The 26,214-nt window shown below is 44.1% G+C and overlaps 1 protein-coding gene across 1 annotated transcript in view; it reads left to right on the top strand.

Moving 5' to 3' along the window:
• KIAA2012 (KIAA2012 ortholog) overlaps positions 1–26,214 on the top strand; it is a 97,231-nt gene that overhangs the window by 59,730 nt on the left and 11,287 nt on the right. Inside the window, exons 16-21 of the mRNA XM_075001416.1 lie at positions 4,586–4,640; positions 4,741–4,911; positions 17,451–17,544; positions 20,910–21,087; positions 22,007–22,145; positions 23,559–23,935. Of these exons, the coding sequence (XP_074857517.1) occupies positions 4,586–4,640; positions 4,741–4,911; positions 17,451–17,544; positions 20,910–21,087; positions 22,007–22,145; positions 23,559–23,935 (1,014 nt within the window). The remainder of the gene's footprint in view (positions 1–4,585; positions 4,641–4,740; positions 4,912–17,450; positions 17,545–20,909; positions 21,088–22,006; positions 22,146–23,558; positions 23,936–26,214) is intronic.

Genomic DNA, 26,214 nt, shown 5'->3' with positions numbered 1-26,214 from the left:
ACAGTGATGTAGCCTGCCATACCCTAGTGGGGTAGTTATCCTGTGGATTTTAGCTGTGCATAAGCCTCCTGGCTACCTCCCAGTCACCAGAGCTACACAATCCACCTTCCCTTCAGCAGAAGAACAGGTCAGCCCCCTATCATGTGAGGGGCTACAGAATCCACCTGCACAAAGCCTTACTTTGCGTCCCTTACCCCAACATAGTGCAAATGCTGCAGTTAAGCCTTGGACTATTCACAAATGTGGCCAAATGACTTAACCCACTAGGCATAATGCTTAAAGTTTTCCATGGAAATGAGATATACAGACCCGCAGCATCCAATAAGTTCGCCATTTGCCACATGTGAGCTGCGTCTACACGTGCACGCTACTTCGAAGTAGCGGCACCAACTTCGAAATAGCGCCCGTCACGTCTACACGTGTTGGGCGCTATTTCGAAGTTGAAATCGACGTTAGGCGGCGAGACGTCGAAGTCGCTAACCCCATGAGCGGATGGGAATAGCGCCCTACTTCGACGTTCAACATCGAAGTAGGGACGTGTAGACGATCCGCGTCCCGCAACATCGAAATAGCGGGGTCCTCCATGGCGGCCATCAGCTGGGGGGTTGAGAGATACTCTCTCTCCAGCCCTTGCGGGGCTCTGTGGTCACCGTGGGCAGCAGCCCTTAGCCCAGGGCTTCTGGCTGCTGCTGCTGCAGCTGGGGGTCCGTGCTGCATATACAGGGTCTGCAACTAGTTGTTGGCTCTGTGTATCTTGCACTGTTTAATGAAAGTGTGTCTGGGAGGGGCCCTTTAAGGGAGCGACTTGCTGTTGAGTCCGCCCCGTGACCCTGTCTGCAGCTGTGCCTGACTCCCTTATTTCGATGTGTGCTACTTTGGTGTGTAGACGTTCCCTCGCTGTGCCTATTTCGATGTTGGGCTGAGCAACGTCGAAGTTGAACATCGACGTTGCCGGCCCTGGAGGACGTGTAGACGTTATTCATCGAAATAGGCTATTTCGATGTCGCTACTTCGAAATTAGCTATTTCGATGTTGGGTGCACGTGTAGACGTAGCCGTGGTGAACAGGTCACTGCTTTGTGGCAAATATGGGGGTGGCCAACCCGCGGCTCTCGAGCCACACGCAACTTTTGGAGCCTTGAAACGTGGCTCCTCCTGAGAGCCGCATGTGGGGAGTGATGTCCGTCCACTCCGCACACGCGCCTCGCCACTTGGTGGGAGGAGAGCATGGTGGCAGCGGTGGGAACAGCTCCGGCAGTGGCCCCGGTGCTCTGGTGAGTCACCAGCAATGAATTAGAATGGGAGGGCTGGGGGTTCCTGGCTCTGGGGGAGGGAAGGGGCATTTACTGGAAGTGGGGGCTGGGAGTGCCTGGCTCTGGGGGAGGGGATTTATTTAGAGTGTGGGCAGGGGGGGAATGTGACAAATATGGAAAGATGACTACCACAAGTGTGGCGATCTTTGAATTCCTATTGGACACTGCTGATTTAGACACTGGAGGAAGCCATTACTACCCAACAGCTGTTCTGTAGCCTCTGTCAAGTCAAATTTGTTTTCTTAGGCTCTCTCTAGAGCTTTTAACTGTGATTTGGAGCCCGTTAGTGGCAGTTACAAGTAATATGGTTCAGTTCTGTGTCCCTCCCATGCAGAAGCTCTTCCACCATCACAGCTATATCTGTATCAGTGTTCTGGGCAGTTCTTCTGTTATTCCCTAGCAGAGGACAGAGTGCCTAAAGCACATGGACACAGACTGGCATTGGCAACACATGGGCAATACACTCTGAACTGGCCTGGGAGCTCCCTCCTCATGGAGTTGGGAGGAGGGAGCACTGGCCAAACCTGTTAGTCAGACTTAGTTAGCGTGTCTTGTACACTGCAGAGACAGCACGCTGAACTGGTCATAGGCAAACACCAGCTCACATATAAGCTTAGGTTCCTGCAGGCATAAAAGCACTGAATAGCATCGAGAGAAACATGAAGTTCCAGACACATACAAAACCCACTCCCCCATCCGGAAACAATGGAAATCAGATTATTATTGGTCCCCCAGAACCTTTGCATTGTAGGTCTCCATTTAGTTCTGTCTCAAGCTCTCGGAACAACTCCTTCTCTAGTACTGCTTCTCCCGCACTGACTAAAAGGTAGAAACGCCTGTGTCGGCACAGCAACATGGATTTCTCTCCTTCCCAGTGTGCCCTGTTGAAAGGGTATCAGCAGACAGTCCTCTCCTCCCGCTACTCTTTCAAGGACCAAAGCTGCTTTATATCATGCACAGTGTTTACTTCTGAGGTAAGAACAAACTTCCCAGGCCATACTTCCCCCCGGTAGCCATGGGAAAAATGGGTCTATCGATCAGGGACATATATCCCAGCTTCTTAAATAGCACTGATTATCTCCCCTCTAAGGCAACGTCCTTTTCTCCATAACTGCCTGCTCTGTCACATCACTATTTGAATGAACTTACACGGAATGGGTATAAAACCCTCCCCAAAATATAAAGCATCCTAGTGGCAACTTAGGGTGAAGAAGTTGTGTGAGTAAATCCATAAGCAAGTCGGAGGGGAGCTGAAATGGGGGGGGCCCTTTCTTCTTCCCCGCTCACAAAGTTTAAAACCAATTTAACCAGATAAGCCTAGGCAAAGCTCAAAAGAAACACATGGCACCACCCACACTTCCCTTTTGTGCACATGTGTATTACACACACACTTAAAAAGCACTTGTGTGTGTGACTTTTTACTAGTTTTGACCAAAACCCAGGAATTTTGCCATGACAAATCTGATTTTCTCTCAAATTTACCATAATAAATCTCAAGCTCTAACTTGTGTAATATTGACAACAGTGGCAGGATGACTCAGGAATTCTACCTGAGGCTAGATCTGTTCAATGACTAATGATGCAGAAGAAGGAAGGAAGCTAATTAACCCTATATCCAAATCAGCAGCCTTCAACTACTTCTGCCCAATAGAACATGGTGTTGGTTATGGACACCAATTAACACTTCAACTGAAGAAGAGCAGCTGAGATAAGAGGAGCTAACAGAGACAGAAGCCGAAAAGAACAAATATGAGAAGATTAATAAAGACACTGAAATGAGTAGAATTAACCTCAATTTGGTTGCGTGTAAAGATCAGGAGATTATGACTTAAATTAGAAGCTAAGGGCTGATTCTGCTGTCCTGTCACAGGAAAAGCTATTGACATTAATGGGAATTTTGCCTGTCAGCTGTCTGCAAAATCCAGTTTTGGAATTTGTTAAATTCTCTTTAACCACCCACCCCAGATAGGCAGGTTTCAATACAGGCTCCAACCTGAAAAGTGGGAGTCAAGGACACTCTGCTACTCATTGGACTTCATTCATAAAAATGAACCCTATGTGCCATAGAACAAAGACATGGCCTGCTGCTGGTCAGCATTTACTTTCCTGCATTGTCTCAATTTCTGTAGTTTACGCCCACCCTCACTATGTACAGCCCGTGGCAGTCAAAGGGAATCTGCTCTTGAATAAGTGACTTATTAGTCATTAATATGGGCACAGTGCTGCTGTTGCTCCCAGACATTTCCATCTTCATTTACCAATGCCTCTCACTGCCTTGTTTGTCACTACCTTGTTTGTTCATTTTTTTTTCACAGATGTTATTACTTGAGGGTTGGAATGTGGTGCAACATGAGAATTTATTGAACATCAGTGGAGAGACCTGGTTTCTTGGCTTGAGCACAGAACTGGGATCCAGGAACTCCTGGCACTCTGTCTGGCAGACTCCCCTAGTGATGTTCTGAAAGCCAAATCTTCCTCCCTCCCTTATTAACCTCAAGAGGGAAGTTCACCACAGGGCAGATTCCAGGGAGTAGAAGGAATCTTCCTCGACTCCTCTATGAATACTACTGCAACAACCTATTTTTCAACTGTGGCACTTTTGTGCAGGGAGCAGTTGGGGTGCTTTTCAGTGACTGAGTTACTCAGACAGTGAGTTAGAACATGACCCTTAGCAGCAGTTAACCAACAGATTGTTGACCAAAAATTTGCAGTCACCATAGACAAGGGTCAGTCAATTACCTCATGTCAGCTAGTCTCACATAAAACTTTTTGGGACCAGGCTTTACTTTATGACCAGCTGCCACAATGTTGCATTTCACTTGCCCACCCGGGCTACAGTGACCGCAAAGTCATAGTCAACATCGTGCTGTGAGATAACCATCTAGAGTTGTGCTGACTCAATACAATTGTCTACTGCAGACAAGCCCACAGGGAGCTGTGCACCATCACCTTGCATCATTCATCACTTCCCTTTCCCACATAGCCTTAGTGCATTAGGCTAAGGAGAGAGCTTCCACAGATTTGGTGTATTACGGAATCCACCTGTATGGACCTCCTGAACAGGCTCCAGAACTCCTGCCCTTCTCACCATGTTGCAGGTCAAGAAGAAGTTCGGCTAAATTGGGCCCATCTTTGCACAGAGTACAGGGCAGTTTGCCTTGTTTTCCCTATCAGTATACAGTGCTATGAATCACAGTTAATTGAGATAGGAAGGTTACAATAATTAATATTTGTATTAAAAATGTGCTTCTCTTTTTTAAAAAAAACAAACAGGAAATTAGAACAGAACAAGGATACAGACACAGCACAGAAAATGAGCAAGATAAAGGTAAAGTTAGCTTGTGCTTATTCACTCATTTTAATTTTTACTGCATCATTTGACCTGTGAGGAAACACTATTGCTACTTTTTTCTTCCTTTTGACAGCAGAAAATGGGGGCACTGTTCCTGAATTCCAAGAGGAGACACAAAAAGACCAAAATAGTCTCTGTGGACACCTTACGTTGACACAAAATCTGTGCTCTGATTTAATGCTGCAGTCCAGCAGTGTAACCCAAACAACTGGAGCAAAGCAGCAGGAAAACAAAGACTTTGTAGAAGGTAAGAGATCAATGATCGTCTCTTTATTTGTCACACATGGCTGGTACCTGTTCAGAGCAATGTGGGAGAAGGATGTGTCTACCACTTGAAAATGCTCTGGCTTGGAAGCTGAAAATTTTAGTGATTTGTGCTGGTTTCAGAATCATTGTTGTGCTATTTTCTTCCTAGGTAATAGGACATATTCTAATGCTTCTCCAAAAGTCAGGTCTCCATGGAAACACAAAGTTTACATAACAGGCACTTTAAAAAATTTTATCCAGAATTCCTAAGTCCCATTGAACTTTCAATGAGATTTTGGATCTTAAAATGTCATAGGCACTTTTAAAAATGGGATATAGGAGCTTTTGAAAATTCTACTTCTTTGTATTACCTTATTTTTAAATATTACTCTACTGTTTTTTGGATTTTATTTTCCATTTTAAGGTAGGTGGAAATTCAGTCAACAGTAAGTTGGTATCTTATTAACCAGCAGGCATCCTTTAGACTAATAGGTATTTTCTTCAGGCTTGAGTGCACAATAAATAAAAATCATATATTTTGTTTATTCTTACTCTGGAAACAAGGCATGATGTTCACACTCAGCCCTTATTCAGAGGCCACTTGGGCTTGTCTACACAGCAGCCTAACCTCGAAACAGGCTATGTTAGCATGTTGCACTGTTTAAATGGCCCCACATGCCGAAATAAAGTACTATTTTGAGGCACTCCTGCAAGGAAGAGTACAGGGATGCCAGAATAGTGTGCCCATTATCTAGAAAAATATTTCAAGATTAACGTGCACATTTCTTAGACACAGGCAGCTATTTTGGGATACTGCCATATCCCAAAATAGCACCCATCATGTAGACATAGCCTTAGGATTAAATCAGGATTTGTCTTAATAAAATTAAGCACTCTGTTCTTTCCATCTACAAACTTTCCACATTAGGAGTTGCGGATTCTGAATCATTGGGTGGACATTTACTTTGGTTATCAGTTTGGGTGGGTTTACACCACTTGGCCCAAAGAAGATGCACAGGTATAACAGCAGAAGTTGGCCCCTTGCCTTCCACGTTCAAATAAGCTAAAAAAAAACCTAAAACAAAATACACTCAAAATATGGTTGCAACCATAAATGAATCTGAATCAAGGTCCAATTCAGAAGCTTGAGAGTCCTCACAAACCGTTCAATGTAATTTGCCCAGTTTCAGTGCCAGTGCAGGAGAACTGTGCATACAAAGGCACTATTTCAGGGAGGGGCAGCAGCTGTGCGTACCGGGATGCCACTTGTTCTTCATCCTGGTCTGCAGGTTATTGGGGAACAAGGGGAAAGTGTGCAGATTCCATGAATTACTCCTCTGCCTCCTCCCCTCATCAGCCAGGAGTGAGGGGCACACATGCAAGCTGTGTACTTTCCTCTCACTCCCTGATCATCGGGGAACTGGATGGAGAGCAAGCAGCACCCTGGTACATGTGGCTGATGCCCTTGGTGCCATACCCCCAAAGGGCACCCTTGTGTGCATGGTTCTGGGTTTCAGTGCAAATGTTCGCAAAGCTCTAATCCCAAAGTGACTCTTGAACCCAAATCTCATGCATGGTAGCCATGGGGCGTGACTCCACTGAACTCACTGGGATTACACACTCAGATTAAATTTAAACCATTATGTTAAAAGCAAAGAACCTGATTTTTTAACTCTGATTAAACTAAGCAGTACTTATGTCCCCTTTGCTACTACTTGGGACAATTCAGTGTAAAACATGCAGAACTGAGCCCCAAGCTCACAATGTGGACTTTGATGTCATTTGCCAGTTGATTTTGCATGCAAGACATTGTTCAGATTGACTAAAAAGAATGCATTTTCTCCGTGACAAGTTTATAGCCTATAGATGAAGGAAAGGAGACACACTCCTTTTTTTTTTTAAACTTCAAGCACAGTTTTAGCCTATTTTTCAAAACCACAGGTCAGTCAATGACAAACATGGTTTCCTTCCAGACAGTTCATTTACTTTTGGGGGCACTGGTGGACAGTTTGACAGCTTTATCTTCTTTCTGTGTTACTTACACCTATGACTTCATTATTTCCAAACTGACTTGGGATTTGGTCTGACATGAAGTGTAGATGTCAATGATGGGGGGCTAAATATGTCACCTGCATTTGTTTATCTTGTAGCCACCAATTATATCAGGCATAACTTCTTGTTAAGGCATGTAGGTGAGGTGGAAATGCTAACCAGAGTTTCAGGAAATTCTTTCCTTGCTGCTAACAGACCATTTAATATCTGATAGATAATATAAAATGTTCTCCTAACAGTTTAGAATATTTGGGGTGTTCTTTTTATAGTGCAGGAGGTCATTAATGAGCAAGTGAAGAAATGTGGAAATAGCTTGACAGGTCTTGTGGAGTCAGCGAGAAACTGTCACTCTGCTCCTGTGGTTTTTCCTCTCGAGCCTAGTAACACTCATGTTTGTCTGAAGAGACTGACGTTACAGGTCTATTTTAATGCTCGAATCATTTCCCTGGTTCTTAGATCTTGGATCACAGTGAAGTGTAGTTATCCCTTTACATATGACCCTTTTAAACAGTGTCTTCCAAATCTCTCATCTTTTTCCCTTAAATTCTTTGAATTTCATAGGCCCAGCTAAAAATTTCAGATCTGGACTGGAGAAGAGCAGCTTTCCTTTAGTCACTGGATTAGCACCAGGTCTGATTTTGGTCCCAGATTCCATTTACGATTTCAAGTTTTATAAACAAGCCAAAGAAAGCTGCCACATTCTCCCCATTTCTGCATGGTTGTGGCCTGGATTGAAAAGGCAAACCATACATAGGAGCCTTCCAGAATTCCCAGAACAGCTTGTGGACACTCATGGTGAGGAGGACACGTCCGATGCGTTCTCATTTTTAATCACGCTACAAGCAGGTGAAGGCAATTGGGTGTGATCTGTGATGGCTGCGGTACCTACATAAACCAGACCACCCTTGAACAACCTGTTAATGTGTCTGGGGATGGAACACTGATTCTCCCAGCACATCTCCATAAATCTCTTAGACAAGTACTTTTTACTCCTTCTCATGAGGTTTCTGGGGAGGCCTGCCTTATTCCGACCTCCTCAACCTTTCCACGCCAAAACACCAGTAAATAATCTGGCATCATTGCAGTACAGAACAGTGCAGCATAATGACCAGCCTTCTGTCCACATTCAGTTAGCATCCATTCCTAATCAATGTCTGTTGTTCTAAGAAGGCTAATAAAACCTTTAATGTCCCAGCCTGGAGAGTGGTGATCTGCCTCAACCCTCCAGCCTGGCATGTAATTTTCCCCTGGCTCTCACATAAATTATGGAGCACACAGCAGGCTGCCACCATGAGGGGAATGTTGCTTTCACTGAAGTCTAACCGAGCCAGGAGGCTTCTGAACCTGGCTATTAAACAGCCAAATACACATTCAACTACCATTCTGCACTTGCTCAGCCTGCCCCTTATTGTGGTCCAGACTAATTGTGTATGATTTCATGAGCCAAGGGAGCAAGGGGTAAATTGTATCTCCCAGGCTCACTATTAGCATCTCTATGTCTTCAATGGTAATTTTCTGGTCTGGGAAGAAAGTTCCATTTTGCAGCTTTCTGAACAGACCAGAGTTCCTAAACGTGTGTGTGTCATGCACCTTTCCTGACCATCTCATGTTGATGACAGTGAAATGGCCCATGTGATCCACCAATGTCTGCTACACAATGGAGAAATTCCACTTGCAGTTTATGTACTCTGTGGCAAGATGAGCTGGTGCCAGGACAGGGATATGTGTTCAATCTGTCACCCAGTCACAGTTAGGAAACCCCATTGCAGCAAAACCATCCACTATGTCCTTCATATTTCCCAGAGTCACTGTCCTTCTTCACAGAAGGGTATTGATTGTCTTAGCTACTTGGATCACAGAAGCTTCACTGTAGATTGGCCCACTTTAAATGGATTGCCAACTGATTGTTAGCTGTCCGGCACTGTAAGCTTCCACAGAACTGTCAGAGCAGGTCTTGTTTTGGTATTGCTGCACTTCAGACTGGTGGGAAAGCAATTCACGACTTTCTACAAAAGTGGCCTTATGCATGTGGAATTTTTGTAGCCACTGCTGATCGATCATCCCACACCTGCAGAACAATGCTGTCTCACCAGTCTGAGCTTGTTTCAGGACACCAGAACTGGTGATCTACTGTGTACAAAACATCGCAAGCAGCCAGCATCTGCCTGTTCCTCCTCTCTAGTACTTCACATATGTTTGTCACTCTGATGTCTGCTTAGGCTCTGCACACATTGCAGCACAATGTGTGAGTTGCTTACAATATTTGCCACAACAGTTTAAAGCTGGACGGAGTCCATGCTAGCATTGCAAAGGCGTCTGCATGGATACCTAGTGAAAAAAGGGCACAAAAATACTGTTTGCCATCACTTTCCAAAGGGAGAGGAAGGAGATAAGTGCACTATGGGAGGCTAACAACACATATCCAGAACCTCCCAAGGCACTGTTTTGTCCCATCAGACACTGGGAACTTAACCACAGCTCAAGGTCTGCCCTAAGAGCTGATTTAGCCCTTTTGCACCCCCTTGATAGCAAAGCACAGTACAGAGGGAAACTGAGGCACAAATAGGCATCATAAGAATACCACAGAAAATTCTCACTTCATCACAGACAGCTTTGTAGCTCCATTTCATCCTACACAGAGGCTGCATCAAGATTCTGTATCTGGTAGGGATCAGGTTTTGGATGGGACCCAGTTTGTTCAAGTTCAGTCTGCATAAGAAGGAGGTGATAATGGCTTGCTGGAGAAAGCAACTGGAGGGTGTGGCAAATATTACCTTACCAAATCTGACTGGAGCAGTACTTCTACTAGTTGTCGATTGAGTTCAAGGTGCACGTTGGCAGGGGTGGTAGTGATGGTGTTAGATTGCCAGCTGCTTTCAGATGAGCACACAGCAGGAGCAGACTGAAATCTGGTAAATTCCGTCCTCGCCACCCTTTTGGTATCTCCCAGTCATGAAAACCAAGGGCCTGTTAGGCACCATTATCTCTGGAATGGATCCAGAACTGGAGTATGGAACCTATCACAAGGCCCAGAGCAGAGGCATTACAGATACTCCCTGCTGGGAGGCACTTATGACTTGTCATTTGTTCACAGCTCATCAGTGGGAAGTGAGGCAAGGAAATCCAGGCTTGATTTTTCACTGGCCTGCCACTTGTGTAGCTTTAATCATGTGCAAACAAATGGAATGTAGAAGTCTACCATTCTGATGTGCTAGTACTTTATGCATACTGGGCTCAAGTTTAAATGACTATGCTAGCTAGGGGGAATAAGCTATCAGAAGACTGCCTGTCTGGAAGATGATAATCAGGTAGAAAGTGAATTACCTGAATCAGTCTCATTTACTTAAAGTGCCAGATTACAGCTGGCTGTCCCTGGGTACAAGAGCAGGTGAGAGGCCACAAGGTGCAGTCCCACATACGAAATGGCCAGCTGCAATCAGATGCAGAGGGTAAGGGTTGCATTAGACTAGTCAGTGCCACTAATAACTGTAGGAATAAAGCGTAAACAGAGCCATGGCCCCACTTCTGCTCTGTATTGTCAAGAAGAGCCAAGTGTGTATGGGGTGAGTGTTAGATGTATGTCTACAAAGGAGTTACACATCTCCAGCTGGCCAGGGTCAGCTGACTTGGGCATGCTAGGCTTAGAGTGCAAAGCTATAAAATTGCTGTGTAGCTGTTTGGGTTTGGGTCTAAGTTCTCAGCCTCCACCAGGGTCCCAAATGTCTACACAGCAATATTTAGCCTTGCAGCCTGAGTGACAGAAGCCTGAGCCAGCTGACCTGGGTCAGCTACAACCATGTTTTTACTCCAGTGTAGACTACCTCTAGTGCCACCGTAACACCACAATAGAGCACCTGCTTTTCCCTGAAGCCCTTGCAGAAATTTTGGCAGTCAAACTAAATTCCTCCAGTAACTTCCATTGTGGTAAGATTCCTCAGCCCCAAGAGAGTGGCTAGTAGTGAAAACTCATGAGCTGGCACCAGGTGACTTAAGTCAGAGTTTCATACCTGAAAGCTTCAAGTTGGGCCTCCAAATATATACTGAGGCACATAATTTTGTCGTGATTGCAGAGGTGCTCAGCTGCTGAAGCTCCTATTGACTGAGGCCACCCATGTTGGAAAGTTACAGCTCATAATCTTCAGAGAGGTAGCCATGTTAGTCTGTATCTTCAAAAACAACAAGAAGTCCTGTGGCACCTTATTGATTAACATATATTTTGGAGCATAAGCTTTCATGGGCAAAGACCTGTTTTGTCAGATGCATGAGTTGGAGGGTGGGTTTCAGAGGTGGATTTAAAGGGGGGGGTCTCAGTAAAGGAGAGGGCCAGAGCTGACAAGGTCTATTCAGTCAGGGTGGAAATGGCTCATAATCATGCATTTGGTATGATCTTCTTCCCTGTGTTTTACAGATACAAGACTCCCACACTTATATCAGATGCTAACCACTGCAGCTGAGCAATCTCCACTCCTCTCTGACTGTCTATAACATTAAAGAAAACAGGGCAGCACATAAGCCTGGGAGTTTCTGTCTCTTATCTGTGATTCTCCAGCATTTGTTAGCTAAACCTCTTAACTCCCCCAGCTATCCATTACTCACACCAGGGAAGTTCTTAAAGCACACCTTTTCACACAGCATGAGTTTTATCTCTTAGTTGATTTCTCCCTCTGAACTCCGCACACATGGAATTTCTTGTTAGTAAGCCTGTAACGCTGATACAATCCTACTTCTGATGACTCCCTCCAGAGATATATCCAAAGAGCTCATTTTTAAGGTTAGTTTCTTTTCTCCTCCAGACAACAACCCACCAAAAATCCCTAGATCTTTCACTGCATAGCGGTGCTTCCTGCAGCGCAGATACAAAGGCAAGGAGCTGAGTTCGCTGGAGTTTTTACACCTCAAATCAATATGGTCGTACAGGCAGGTCTAGGTGAAATCATTTTCAAAGGCCACAGAGAGGAGAGGGGAAGTGGGGAGAAAATGTGGATATAGCACAGGCCTTCAGTACTGTAGTAGGTCACAAGATTCCTGGAATGAAATGAAGGTGTGTCACTGGGGCTTTTTTTTGTCCTCCCCCAAGTAATCCTATAATATTTTTTCCTGATTCAATGCGACCCACTGTTTTATCTATGGTAGAGAAACCTTGGAGGAGTTCCCATTGTTATAACAACATTGGTGCTCATCCCCTATTGTGAGGAGCAGCAAGAACGCCACTGTAGACTGGTTGCCAAGTTTTTAAACCAGAATGCTCTAAGTCAGGAGTGAGCAAACTTTTTACGTTGGGCCGCACTTTTTGTCCCTGCAGTTGGCAAAGGCCCCCCAGCTTGTCTAATGTAATCTACATGGAAATTTTGGTTATGTTCATATGAAAAAAAAATCCCTTTTAGCATGTGAGAAAATAACTATCAGCTTCTAAATACAATCACAGACATAAAAGAAGTAACATACTTCAACATTTTTAATGAGATGGATGAGCCTGAGACCCAGGAGCCAATCGTGCTACACCCCCTCCTTACAAAATGTCACTGCCCCACACTTTGCTCATCTCTGCTCCAAGTCACTGGTTCTGAGGGGGCTGTGAGCAGGTTTCAGGGGTCAGGTAAGGACTGGGCTTCAACCCTAGGCTGCAGGTTTGGTCTTGGTCTTTAGCCCCAGGTAGCGGAGCTCTGGAAGCACCAACTCCACCCACTGACTGGGTTATGGGGGTAGAAGCAACCAAAAATGGTCATGTCACTGCTGAAGCAAGATCTCCCCCTGCTACTACAAGGGGTTGCCTCAAAGCCATTGAGTTCATGAGCAGGCAGCAGCTCACTAAGGGTATGGCTCTACTTACTGGAAGATGGACTTGATTAGGTGCTGTCTTCCAGGGTTCGACATAGCGCCTAATGGTAACGCACGAAATGGAATCATCAGGGCTCAACAGTCGACCCTGGTACTCCTCATTCTCATGGAGTCAGGGAGGTTGATGCGAGAGTTTCTCCCCTCAGCCTCCCTCTGTGTGAGCAGCCTGATAAAAATAAATCTGAGGTACACAATTCCAGCTCTGACAATTGCATAACTGGAATCGATTTATCCAAGATCAACTTTCAGGTCTAATGTAGACCTGCCCTAAGGGGACACCACTGCTCTGCCATGCTCCATCAGCACCTCAGAGAGCAGGGTCAAATGGCAGGCAGAAATGAGGAGGAAGAGGGGCATGTGACCCTGCATGCTCCTCCCCACATCACCTCTGGTTGGAGGGCCGCACGTTTGTCTACTTAAGTTTAGGCATCCCTGGGTAAAAAGACTGAGACCCACTGCTCTAAGCAGGGCTTATCTAAGCCATGGTAACAAGAATGCTGGTTTCCTCTCTGCGCTGGCGCTCTTCCTATTACTGTCACGGCATTGCAGTGGCGGGAGACTTCCCCAAAATGGTTCGGTGCAGATACAACTATAGCGTGCTCCCCTAATCCAGCCTGAGTATTGCAAGAAACCCCTGCACCTCTCCAGTACCCGCCGTGCTCCACACATGTGCTGCGGGTAGCGATGTGTGTGGATGGGGCAGCAGAGGCCTAGTGGTGGTACCTGCCAGGACAACATTACCAGAAAGGTTAGTTTGGGAGGAAAATGGCAACGGACCCTAAACATCACTTACAACTTCATCAGCTTCTCGTTTTAAATAAAAGGTCTCAGAAGCCCTTTAAAAGTCCTTGTTTGGGAAGGGGAGAGGAACAGAAGGGCAAAGTGAAGAGAAGCAGCAGCTCATGAAAGAGCCATGTAGCAGGTTGAGTAGGGTAGCAGAGTATGAGGACTTCTTGGTTTTACTCAGATGACTCCTGTCACTTACGGATCGTAAGACTAGTGTAAGTGTAAGTGTAAGTAACTCACATAATCATGGAGCCAGACAAATCACATCAGCTGTCCCACATTATAAAGTGGGTTTGCCTGCTTACTACACAGAGGTGATGTGAGAATTTCTGAATGTTTGTGAAGTGTTTTGAGATCCTCTGAAAGAGGGAGTTATAGAAATGCAAAGTGCTGAGCATTACTGAGAAAGATATGGGCATTTCAATGCTCTGGGACATCTCTCAGATTTTTGGGAAAACAAAAGTGCTCTGGTAAGATTAGTGCCAATATCCATGTGTCATCTCCCTTCTGAGATTCCCCTCCCCCTTAAAATTAAGGGGTTCAGTTTTTCCTGCTTTCTAATGCCTCATTTGCATCTTCTGACATCACCACGTCTTGGTTATTCTTTGATAAGAAGGGCTGTGCTCCACAGGGTGGTTTTCCCTTACTCTGTTTTCCTCTCATTCTTTACCCAGAATTTTGTTTGGATGCTTTGTTAGTGAAAGATGTGACTGTTGTCCCTAAAGGTGTGTTTTTTGTGTTGGCATTCTTGCTCCCCTCATACTGACTCTTCAGGGCTGCCCCTTGGTTTTGCTGGGTATTATACAAGTACCACATAGAGATGGAATGGTGTCTGGCTCCATCCTCACCTGTATATAAGGACATGTCTATACACAGGCTAGCATACCTATGCTAAGATAAATCCAGCTAGCACAGGTCACAATAGCAGTATGCAGACATCACAGGCTGGGTGAGTGAAATACATAACCAGAGCCCACACTGGCCTGATATTGCTTGCACTCTCTTTGCTGCCATTGTTACCTGTGCTATCTTGGGTGCGCTGGCCTATGCAGTTTTTGCTATTGCAGACTTACCCTAAATCAATGCATGAGCGAACATGAGGGAGCTGCACAGGTGTTACCTCTCTTTACAGGCAAAAAGACAATGAGAGTTTACCTCCCCTGAGGCAGGAAACAAGCTGTGTGAAATGCATTGGAGGAAATCCAAACCTGTGCAAATCTCACTTGGTTTCACATTTCATCACCCAACTAACTGAAAGGTTAGCTAAGGTGAGAGTGAACCTGGCTCAGTTTATGCTTTGACAATCATGGTTTGGAAGGGTTCGGTATAGAGAAATTAGATTCAGCATTGGCTCAGTTCTGATTTGCAATTTCTAGTTCATTCAAGGTTAGTATCACACAAAACCAGAGAAATGACACCCACCCAGCTCCCAGCCAAATGAAACTGTCATGTTAGTCTTAGAGATGGGAACAAGGTACAGGAGAGCTGGAAACTTGATATCTTCAGCAGACTCAAGGGCAAATTTAGCCAAAATGCAGCTGGAGTATGCAGTGCAACCAACATGAAAGTTTCTGTGCCGTCCTGTACTTCATTCTTTCTGTCCCTCATCTCAGTTATGGGAATAAATTGATTCTAAGACAAAGAAGCATAACTGGGTCCCATGTGGCATTTAGTGGTTGTGCAAAATGAGTAACTTACATGCTGAAACAGAGGAAGGAGGAGGAGTAACAGGAAGGTATAAATTAAACCATGGCAGATATTCTGCTTCAGGTTACATCTACACATACTAGAACATCAGTAACAGAGAGATAGCCATGTTAGTCTGTTATCTATCAAAACAAAAAAGCAGTCACGTAGCACCTCAAAGACTAACAAAATAATTTATTAGGTGATGAGCTTTCGTGGGACAGACCCACTTCCTCAGATCAGAAGTGGGTCTGTCTCACCAAAGCTCATCACCTAATAAATTATTTTGTTAGTCTTCAAAGTGCTTCATGACTGCTTTACTGGAAGATCAACTCGGTGACAGTCAATCTTCCAAGATCTGATGTAGTGTACTTAGTGGGGCCACACCAGACTGAATTATCAGGGCTCCGCTGTCGATCCTGGTACTCCTCACAGTTGCAAGGAGTAAGGGAAGTTGATGGGAGAGTTTCTGCCATCCACCTCACTCTGTGAGGATGGTAGGAAAAATTGACTTACGATATGTCGACTCCAGATACGCAATTCATTTAGTTGGCGTTGCAGCTCTTAAATCTATTTTTTCCACTCAGTGTAGACTTGGCCATATATTTCACCATTCCCAGCACTCCTGGGGACCTAGCATGCTAGGCACAAATGGGTTAAGTTCCATGGGCACTGCACCTACTAACACAAAGGCTGAATTTGCTCCCCACAGAATTTGATGCAAGTCACACTCCCACTGAATGTCAGGTTAGTAAAGTTAGCATCATTTACAACCTCTATGCGCCCAAACTATCATTTATGCCATCTTTTATGATGTGAGATTAGGCCACTGGACTATTTTGAGACCTTCCAGGGGCTGCCTATTTATGGAAGTCACTAAAAGGCCACATGTTGCAAAAACAAGTGTAGAAAAGCAAAGGCACAGAGCTACAAAGCCTACTTGCTTTCTTAGCTCCTCGCATGACTTAGTTCAGATATTTCTGGGCAAAGTAGGAAGAAATGGTCCTTCCATTAAAAAAGAGTCTATTTCATTTAAAAATGTGTGCGTTTTTGCACTAACAGCCTCTTGGAAGGGCATCAATCACTGGAAGCAGTCAACACCAGCTGACTTTTCATCTATGTTTGGAACAAGGGCTCTCCCTACTGGTGCCTTAATGTCTTGTACTACAGACCAACACTACAGAGAAAAATAGTGGATCTCTGACATGACAACTTATTTCTTTAAGATTACTTCTCACACTGCTGCAGTGAATGCTTCCCAAAACCATCCTGTTTATGGGCCTCCACTGTGACCTGAAGGGCCCACCCCAGGCATGAGAGAGTATTTTAATCTCTAGGTCCTTTGGGTTATCTGCTGAGATATTGTCAAGCCAGCCCGAAGAAGCTGTAGTTTCTGGCAGCAGGAGAGCATCCTAGTACTGTGAAGTCCCTTCATGTTTATTTTTATGAACAAACATTCTGGATTTCATTAGAGCCAGCCTCAGAATTCAGAATGTGGATCCAGCAAAGTGGGTTCAGCCTGCAAAATTCATACCACTTTTGGAAAACAATGCCCAGCTCAGAGATTGGGTCTGATCCCAAATTCCTGACCTCTAGATTTCATTAAACTTTTTGGAATTTCAAAACTCAAAAATGTTTAATAAAATCTAGAGATGTGTCTGAGCAAAATCCTCCTAGCCAAGCATCCTCCCCATGCACCCGCACAAAACCCCACACTTTTGGAGAACTCTGATATGAATTTTGCTTCTGGCCAAAAGAAAAATCCCTCAGCTCCAAACCAAAGTCAGTGAAGTTACTCCTTTTCTAATTAAATTGAATGTGTAATATACATAATGGTTTTCTTCTGAAATACACTTTTGGCTTCTTTCTAGAACGAACAGGGAATAACCTGAGAAAACAGGCAGCAACCCAGAATAAATAGGCCCTCAGCCTCCAAAACTGAATTCTGTTCTAAATCTAGATTCCAGGATATTTAAGTGGTGTCTAAATCTGGCCAAAAACACCTTATTTTCAGACACTTGTCAACAGGGAATGGTCACATGCCACTAATGCTACTCAAGTTCAACCTCTGTTAAGCATGAATTTAAAACAAATGCACATACACCTGGTGAAACTACTCACTATAATCCCGATTCTAGCCTGACTTGGAGAATAAAGATTTTGTTTTTACGTTTGCAGATCCATATAAGCAAATGGATGGAGTGCCTGGATGCCATAACATTTCAAACCTAGGAACCTATGCTGCCCATACAGTGAGCCCTACTGAAGAAACGTGAGTAGCAGGCATGCTTTTTCTAAATAAAGTTTCCTTTTTTGTATCCTATATCTTAATTTTCAGTTACCTGTCATTTCTATTGGGAGAACAGAAATGCAGGAAGCTGAAAATGAATGGACATCTGAAGTTACCTGTAGCCAGGGGCTTTGATAAATTTACTTTCTAGTGTGCCCTGGACATCAAGGTAGGATTTCTCTATGATTTTTTCCTGACTTAAGCATACTAGGTATTAAGCACTATACTCAGAATGACAGAGTGCGCCAACATTCTCTTGTTACATGGAGAAAGAAACAGAGCTCCTCTAGAATGAGGGGTTATGGCTGTAAAAGAACTGTGAGGAAGGGTCTTGCACCATGCTACAAAGTCTAATCATTTTTAGGGAATGCTGCAAGACTGCCCTACAACCTTGGTGAAGAGAAGACTCAGTAAAGTTTGCTAAGGACTCCCTGTGCTAATCTAATTAACTCAGAAGTACTTAGATGGCACTGTACTGGACACAATAGGAAACCCCAGAAAGACACAGCATTAGTGTTTAGGCACTTTGACACCAAAATGATAGGATTTTAATACCTCAGATGGATTCAGTTGCCGCTCCTCCATTTCTTACACCTTGCACTGTGACACACCTGGAAAACTAATGGACCTCTAAGGTTACACCACACTGGTGCAAAACCCTTTGCTTTCATGAATTAAATGCAGATGCTCCACAGGGCTGGAGCTTCAAGTCAAGCACTCTGTTTGTCCCAGAAAGCAAAGAGCAAGCTGATCCATTGGTCATGAGCATACTTTGGAAATATGCCTGAGGACCTTTAACTTTCTTAAGTAGTGCAGTACAAGAGCGATTTGACAGCAGCCTTCAACTTCCTGCAAGGGGGCTCTACAGAGGATGGAGAGAGACTGTTCTCAGTGGTGACAGATGGCAGAACAAGAAGCAATGGTCAGAAGTTAGAGAGGGGGAGGTCTAGGCTGGCTACTAGGAAAAACTATTTCACCAGAAGGGTGGTGAAGCATCGGAATGCATTACCAAGAGAGATGATGGAATCTCCATCCCCAGAGCTTTAAGTCCCAGTTTGACAAAGCCCTGACTGGGATGATTTAGTTGGGGTTGGTCCTGCTTTACGCAGGGGACTGGACTAAATGACCTCCTGAAGTCCCTTCCAGCCCTAGGATTCTATGAACTTCTGGACAAAGGTATTGTTTCCTATTGCAAATGAAATTACGGGCAAAGAACTGGATTACTGCAGTTTCCACTTGCTCTCTGGCCTCTGCATTTCCCATCTCTCCCCTCTGAGTCTGCTCTCCAGACCAGTCACTTTTGCCTACAGGTAATCAATTAATTAGAGTTAAAACAGAACCACAGACTCTTATCTAGACAGGCCCCAAAGTAAGAGGGAAAACAAACAGTGGTGGATTATGCAGAAAATCTATTACCAAAAACTAAGCAGTTTGGATGACACTGGGATAAATTCATTAGTATGAAGTGTCTGCTTTGTGCTGCTCCAATGATGGGAGGACGGATAGCTCAGTGGTTTGAGTGTTGGCCTGCTAATCCCAGTGTTGTGAATCCTATCCTTGAGGAGGCCATTTAGGGATCTGGCCCAAATAGAGTAAAAAAAATCTGTCAGGGATGGTGATAGGCCCTGCTGTGATGGCAGGGGAGTGGACTCTATGACCTCTGAGGGTCCCTTCCAGCCCTATGAGATAGGTATAGATGATGCAAACCAGCCGCAATAACACAGCAGCTGGACATTTAAGCCAGGCTTGTGGTGGCTTTCCATCAGTGAAGTAGTTCAAAGCACCAAGAATCCATTCCAGGGCTATGTCTAGATTACAGTAATTTGTTGATAGGTTGAAGCCAAATTGCCAAGCAGATCTGCTCTATTGACAGAGAGCAGCCGAACTGCCTGGCTGCTCTCTCAACAAGACAGACAACCAGAAGCATAGCAGACAGGGCTGCCTGGTGTTCTGGAAGCCCTGTCTGATAACAGAGGGCCCCTCCATAATGTCCAGACCACCTTCTGTTGACAAATCTCTGTCGACAGAGGCATTATGCTTCGTGGGGAGCAGGATAAGACTGTTGACAAAAGTGCTGCGTTGTGTTGATATACAGTCAACAGAATGCCTTGGGAATTTGGATGCTCCCCTAGTTTTGCCAACAAAACACCAGTTTTGTTGACAAAACCCTCTACTGTAGACGTAGCTCAGGTTACATCTCTTTTGGAGCAGGTTAAGATAGGATTCTTAAACACACCGAGGTATAAGGAAATCACAATACTTAGTTGAAGAAACAGATACACCTCAATGGGTTCATATATCCAGGCAGGGCAGAATTTGTCCCTTAATTATTTTTCTGGCAGTACTTGAGTTTATCATCACCTCACCTTTATTAAACTGATTTATTACATGGAAGCTCCATCTTGAGCTAGAGCTGCTACATCCCCTGCTAGGAATGATCATTATTTATGTTTTTTGAGCTCTGGTACTGCTTTGCTGCTAGAGGTGCAGTAATTCCTGCTTTAAATGAAGGCGTTTAGTTTAGAGCATGGATGAGTTCATGCCTTTCGGATTCTATTCCCAGCTCCACTATTGTTTCACTGTGACACTTCCACCGACATTCTTACTCCCTGTCCCTCACTTTATCACCATTAGTTATTTTATTAATTTGTATAACACCACTAGCTGCCTGCCTAGCTAGATGCATTTGACTGTAACAAAGGTACAATACCTGCTTCACAGAGGCGGTGTCAGATTTTGTTTATTCCATTTTTTTCTATCTTTCTGTTAAATTCATGCCTCAGTTATCATTTACCAGATCTGAAGAAGGGAGTCTGTCCCATGAAAGCTCATGACCTAATAAATTATACTGTTAGTCTTTAAAGTGCTACAGAACTACTTTTTTGTTTTGCATAGTTCCCACTGACTTCTGGGTGCTCAGCACTTCTAAGTGCAGGAGGACACTGAAGTTTGTAACATTTTCAGGTGACAATTCCTTACAGGAGTCCAGTGCATTTTCTTACATCTGATTTTGTCATTAAATGGCCAACGCACCCGCCAATCAGTTTATGGAGATTTGTTCCAGCACAAGAGAGAACGTTACTTGCTTTTTCTCAGTAATGAGGAGACAAGAAACCTCCAAGCAGAAAAGGCAGCTCCCTGCTGGGGCCCATTACAATGACATAAGTTGTTCATTATATGATACAGACAGATTACTCCAAAGAGGCTCAGGACTTGCAAGGGAAAAGAAAATACATGAAAGCAAACAAACCAGCTTTTTCTGTTCCTTCAGGAGAGACACTCTCTCTCTCTGGAGCTCTGAGATGTCACCAAAATTTGGTCTGGTTATTACTGCTTTAATTTTAAAGGGGTCAAAACTTTGAATCTGGTAACCATCTCCTGGGACATTACAGTGGTAGAGTGGAACTACAAGATGATAATTTTGGAGTAGCCATGAGTCATTCTGAAAATCAGCATGTGACAGAGGGAGAAGAGACCACCCTACCCAAGGAGCTCGTCCAGCAAACTACTACCAGCTTCAGTGCTGTAAGTATCACAGAACCTATTTCCCACAGCAAGCTGCCTATTGCCTCCTCCTGGAAGGGGTTTGAGAAGAGAGTTAGCATTATTCATACATGTTATTTACATCAGAACAAAACACACAGAGGGTTTAAGTCACAAAGTGAAACACAGAACAAAGTGCAATGAATCTCATGTTGCCAAGTCAAACTCAGTTCTACACCATAAGGATAGAATTAGGAAAGAACAGCTACCAAAGGCCAAATAATAAATACTGTGCAGGACTGACACCAAGTGGACAAGAGAATGGTATTCCATCACTACTAGGGACACCAGCAATGGAGAGTATGCTATGAACCAGCATTTCCAAGGACAATCCTGAACTTCCCTACAGTCTGTTTTTGGTCCAGAAATCAGGGTGAGGTGGAGCTGTGGGGACAGAGAGACGGGAATGATAGTGCACAAAGTGTGATCCTGGGCACAGTGAGTCACGTTCAAGAGTAAAGCTGCCATCCATTTTGTCTGACAGTTTTGTCCCTGAGTAATAAACATAAGCTTTTCTTCTAGCAAAAGTATGAAACAACTTATGAAGGAAAGCTGTTTCCCACCATATCCCATAAAGTCATTTGTCAGTAGTACTGAGAGTATGGGTAATTCCTAGGTGCCAAGGTAATTTCTAGACTGGTTCCAAAATGTGATTTTAAGAAGTGGTGCCACAGGAAAGCCTTCAATGCGGGATGCTCTGAAAACAATACTGCTGGAAGTGTGGTGAAGTTCCACTGTGCCTACAAGAAAAAGATACTCTTCTGTAGCATTGCATTCTGAACAGTGCTTGAGGTAACTAGCGTGGGCTGCTTGGTACAAAAAAGCTTACCTTCTTGTTTTTAACAAAATCAATATACCCTATCAGAATGTTTTAGCTGAACGCTATTACTGTCGATTCCAGTTCCAAGACACAGAAGCTATAGAGAACAAAGCCACGAAAAGGCAGAGGAATGAATTGACCAAGCTGGCTCCAGTATCCAAAACACAGAAAAAGAGCAGTAGCAAAGACCAACAACACAGCAGAGAAGAACCTGTTGTAGGTGAGAACTTCACACAAAGAAAAAATTTCAGCTCCAGAACCCTCCTTTAAAAACAAAGCCAAAAAAAAAAAAAGGCAAAAAACCACCACCACACAAAGGCAAATAAGAGATCCGGAAGAAATATTATCTGGAGCAGAATATTAGAACCAAGATCTGCCCTGCAGAAATGATATGATAGTATTTTTATGGTGCTTTTGTTTTGCTCTCTGCTCTGTTAGCTCAAAAAGGCCCCAGGGAGATTCTGGCATTCAGTTCTTATTTTTAGATGTATGATCAGCTTTTATTAGTTCCCTTGCTGTTTAGTATTGAATCAGATAAGGCCAGCAGCCACTGTGTTGTAATGATGCATACCCAGAAGGAAATATCTTCCATTTTGCCAAAAGCAAAAAACTGTATGTAGTTATGCAAACAGACAGGGTTTGTAAATAGGTTTTCCCTCCATGGGTGATTGCAGTATAGCATAAAAAACCATGCATACTGAGAGATGCATACACATAGTAACTGCTCTTCATTTTTCTCGTTATTAAATATTTATATTGCAGTAGCACCTACGAGGCTAAGGTTCCTGTTTTGCTACTCACTATGCATAGATTAGCCCCCTGCCTTGAAGGTCTTACACTGGAAAGGGACAAAGGAGGGGGGAAGGGACAAAAAGAGGAAGTGACTTGGCCCAGGCTATATAGCAAGTCAGTATCAGAGTTGGGAACAGAACCCAGGTTTACTGTATCCAAGCCCAATGTCTAATCCATTGAATCACACTGTATTTTGGCATGTGTTCATAACGAGAGGAGAATAACTAAAAATGACAACATCAGCATCTCATATAATTTTTGTTTAGAGAAATAAGGCCTCAAGCAACACCTTTAGAAGAGAAAAATACAACTAACGTGGTAATTACGACTGTTGTTTCATATAATTAGATAATAAGTTACAGTTGGCTGTCTTGAAAAAAGAATTTCTGGATAATTGTTCTGATAGTCATCTCTAAATATTGATAGAGCTATATTCTTTATTTTTAATGTCATCATTGTACACATAAAAACGCATAAAGTTTTGGCTCTTTAAATTAATTGAAGATGTGTGGGTAACATGACAAGAACCCCAAATTCTTATTTAAAAAAAAAATCACTAATTTCTATGCAGGAGATTATTTTGCATGTCTAAAATGAGAGTTTAGAAAAAAAATCATGTGTTCTACCTACTATTTACAGAGTCTCCCAATAAACAGCTCCTGATTATAAAACCATGGAATAGATTTGCCTATGGATTTAAGTACTTGCATTGCAGATGGGCATGTAAACAATGTGGTGACATCCAGGAAACATTTTGCAACTTGCCTAGCGATCAGATTGCATTGGGTTGGCTGTATCACCTGACACAAATCAACATTTGGAATTAATTGTGGCTTTGCAGGAAAACCAAAAAAGAAAAAGGCTGATGAAAAAAGGACGTTCTCTCTCTGGAAAAAGACCACTGTAGTTAAAAGACCAGAGACGAGACAAGAGACAAAGCACAAGGGAAGAGGGCCAGAAGCAGGAGGAGGAGAGCAGAGCAGTATGACTACTGGAAATGAGGAGTTAGAGGATGACAGGAGCTCTTCTCCCTCCAGCTCTCCCATTAAGGACCATACACTCCCTCCTGGAAGCCCTCAGCCTTGTTTGGAGGACAACGTCAGCCCTTCTGGGCCTAGTCCAGTTCCTATTCACAAAACCTTTACTCAGAGCGACCCAATAAGCACCACAGTCAGTGCCGCTGAATTGGACGCAAGCATGAACAGTGAAGTCTCCAAGGTAAGAACTGGGGTTTTTCTTTATGGCCAGAGACAGAGCAGATTCAGACACTGAAGTGCCTTATACATTCTAGGAGTGTAACAGGGGCCTTTCTGGTCAAGCTTAGTACCTGCTTCAACTTCCTTCATTTTCTCTGGTTCTCTCCCCCTCAGCCCTTTGGCTAAGTGACAACAAGTTATCAGGTCCAGCAGACACAAAACACAACAAAAGATAATTTGTCCCAGTCTCAAGCTGGGCACAGCCTTGCCCTGTAGAACACCTGTCTTTCACAACTGCTCTCTGAATTCAGTCACTCTCTTGGGCCTCCAGCTTCCCATCAATCACAATGTCATCTCACTAGATGGCACTGAAGACCATTTCTTATTCCTCTCTAGCAGCAGAAAAAACTTACTCAGCCACCTTGTAGAGCAGAGGTGAGAAACCTTTTTTGCCTCAGAGGCCACTAGCCCACAAAGAAATCAGTCAGGAGCCACATGCGGGTGAGAACAAACCAACCAAAAAACCAAACCACCTTCTCAAATGTGACTCCCAATGAGAAGCAGAAATAAGAGACATTCACCTCAGCACCCTCAGGCTCCACCTGAGAGCTAGGAGGGCTGAGGCTGGTAGATTTTGTGGGGCTCCCCTAGGCTCTACTCCACCCATGCCCACCCTCCCCCAGCCCCTGTTCTGCCCTCACCCATCTCTTCCTGTGCATATACCACTCTGCTTCTGGTGCACATGGGGGCTGTTCCTGCTCCCCCGCCCAGGTGTGGAGCAGCTAAAGAGCAGCATGAGCTAGGAAGCTCATGTGGTGCCACTCTGGGGGAGCAGGGAGACTGCTCTCTTATTCACCACCAATGGCACCGCACTAATGGTAGGTGCAAAGGAGGGAACACTGGGAAGTGCTTGTGACTCCCCCACCGCCCCACAATATGTAGAGGCCAGAGCTTTAAATATTGTAGCTGGGGATTTAAAAAAGGCTGCTTAATAGCATGACCAATCACAACATGTATCAGTACGTTTGTGCAGTAAATATAAGAAATACTGTACCTTCCTGGTCTAGCACGACTCCTTCTCTGTTACTGTTTCCCTTCCTGCTGCGGAAAAGACTACTACCTATACAGCTGCTACTCAGAGCTTGTCTTCCTAGGCTGGTAGAAGCCTGGGGAAAATGAAAGCATATGAAATCAATCTATCAATCCTTTCCATCTGGATCAAGCAGCCTCAGTAGGTCTTTCCCTAGCATCCCCTGTGATCTTGATGGGAGTTCTCTCTCTGGAAGCCCTAGTACAAGGCATCTAAACAGTGCAACACTGAACTGTGAGGTTCCCTCCTCCCCGCAAAAACTGTATTGTACCAGGGTTTTCCCTTCACTTTTTTCACCCCTTCCATCTTCTATTTTCTTTTTCCTCACAAATCTTTCCAACAGCCCTGCCTATGCTCTCTTAAGAGGAAACCTTGCACTGGGTTTCAAGTCAGGTACCTAGCAATCAACTTTATCTGTCACACCTCTGAGTATTCTCTGACACTCCTTCCCAGCATGCTCTGTGGTAGCCTATAGCCGTAGGGACACTCCAATTTCCAGAATGCTAGACTTCAGCATACCTGCATCTCGGCAGTCCCAGCCATGGGACTGGCAGGGGGCAGGGAGACAGCTGAGTACCAGCACCTCTTCTTGTTTTCTTTTTATTTTAAATTTAAAAAAAAAAAGGTACTGCCTATCATTAAAAATATAATGGATCATGTGATATGAAGAATAACTGAATCTTGTGTTTCTTCAGAGATGCAGACAACATTCTTTATTTGGAGAGGCTAGAGTTAAAAATAACTTATCACTTCAAAGAGTTGCTTTGTATCCTAACATTTTTCCATTTTTAATAGTGACACAAGCATACTTCTTTTCCAAACTCAGTGTTTCTTTCATTTATTAGTGCAATACTTTTTTTTTTTTGGTGGGAGATAAGCTTCCCTGAGCCCCATGTTGTTTACATCCATGCCGACTGTATCATCTTGATCATCACAGAGTCAGAAAAGATTTCCTCCCCCCACCACCCCCCGCCCATCCGTGTAAAGTGCTGTGCGGCTGCAGTTGTCTTTTAGAGAAGATGAAGTCTTCCTACTGGAAGTGACCAGTGGACTTGATAAGTCAATGGTCCATTTGGGATTGCAAATCTTAGGATCCTCTGTTGTCAAGCACTGAATTTATTCAGATCTCAGGTCCCAGTTTAGAAACTCTGTAGTCCCAGGATTCAATGCTGACCTTTTTCATATCCTCTCTTTTTTGTTGCAGTATATTT

This window comes from Carettochelys insculpta, chromosome 8 (genome assembly GCF_033958435.1).
Source record: "Carettochelys insculpta isolate YL-2023 chromosome 8, ASM3395843v1, whole genome shotgun sequence".
NCBI classification, from domain to species: Eukaryota; Metazoa; Chordata; order Testudines; family Carettochelyidae; genus Carettochelys; species Carettochelys insculpta.
Note: the sequence above shows the minus strand (reverse complement) of the source record. Positions and strands in the feature narration are given on the sequence as shown.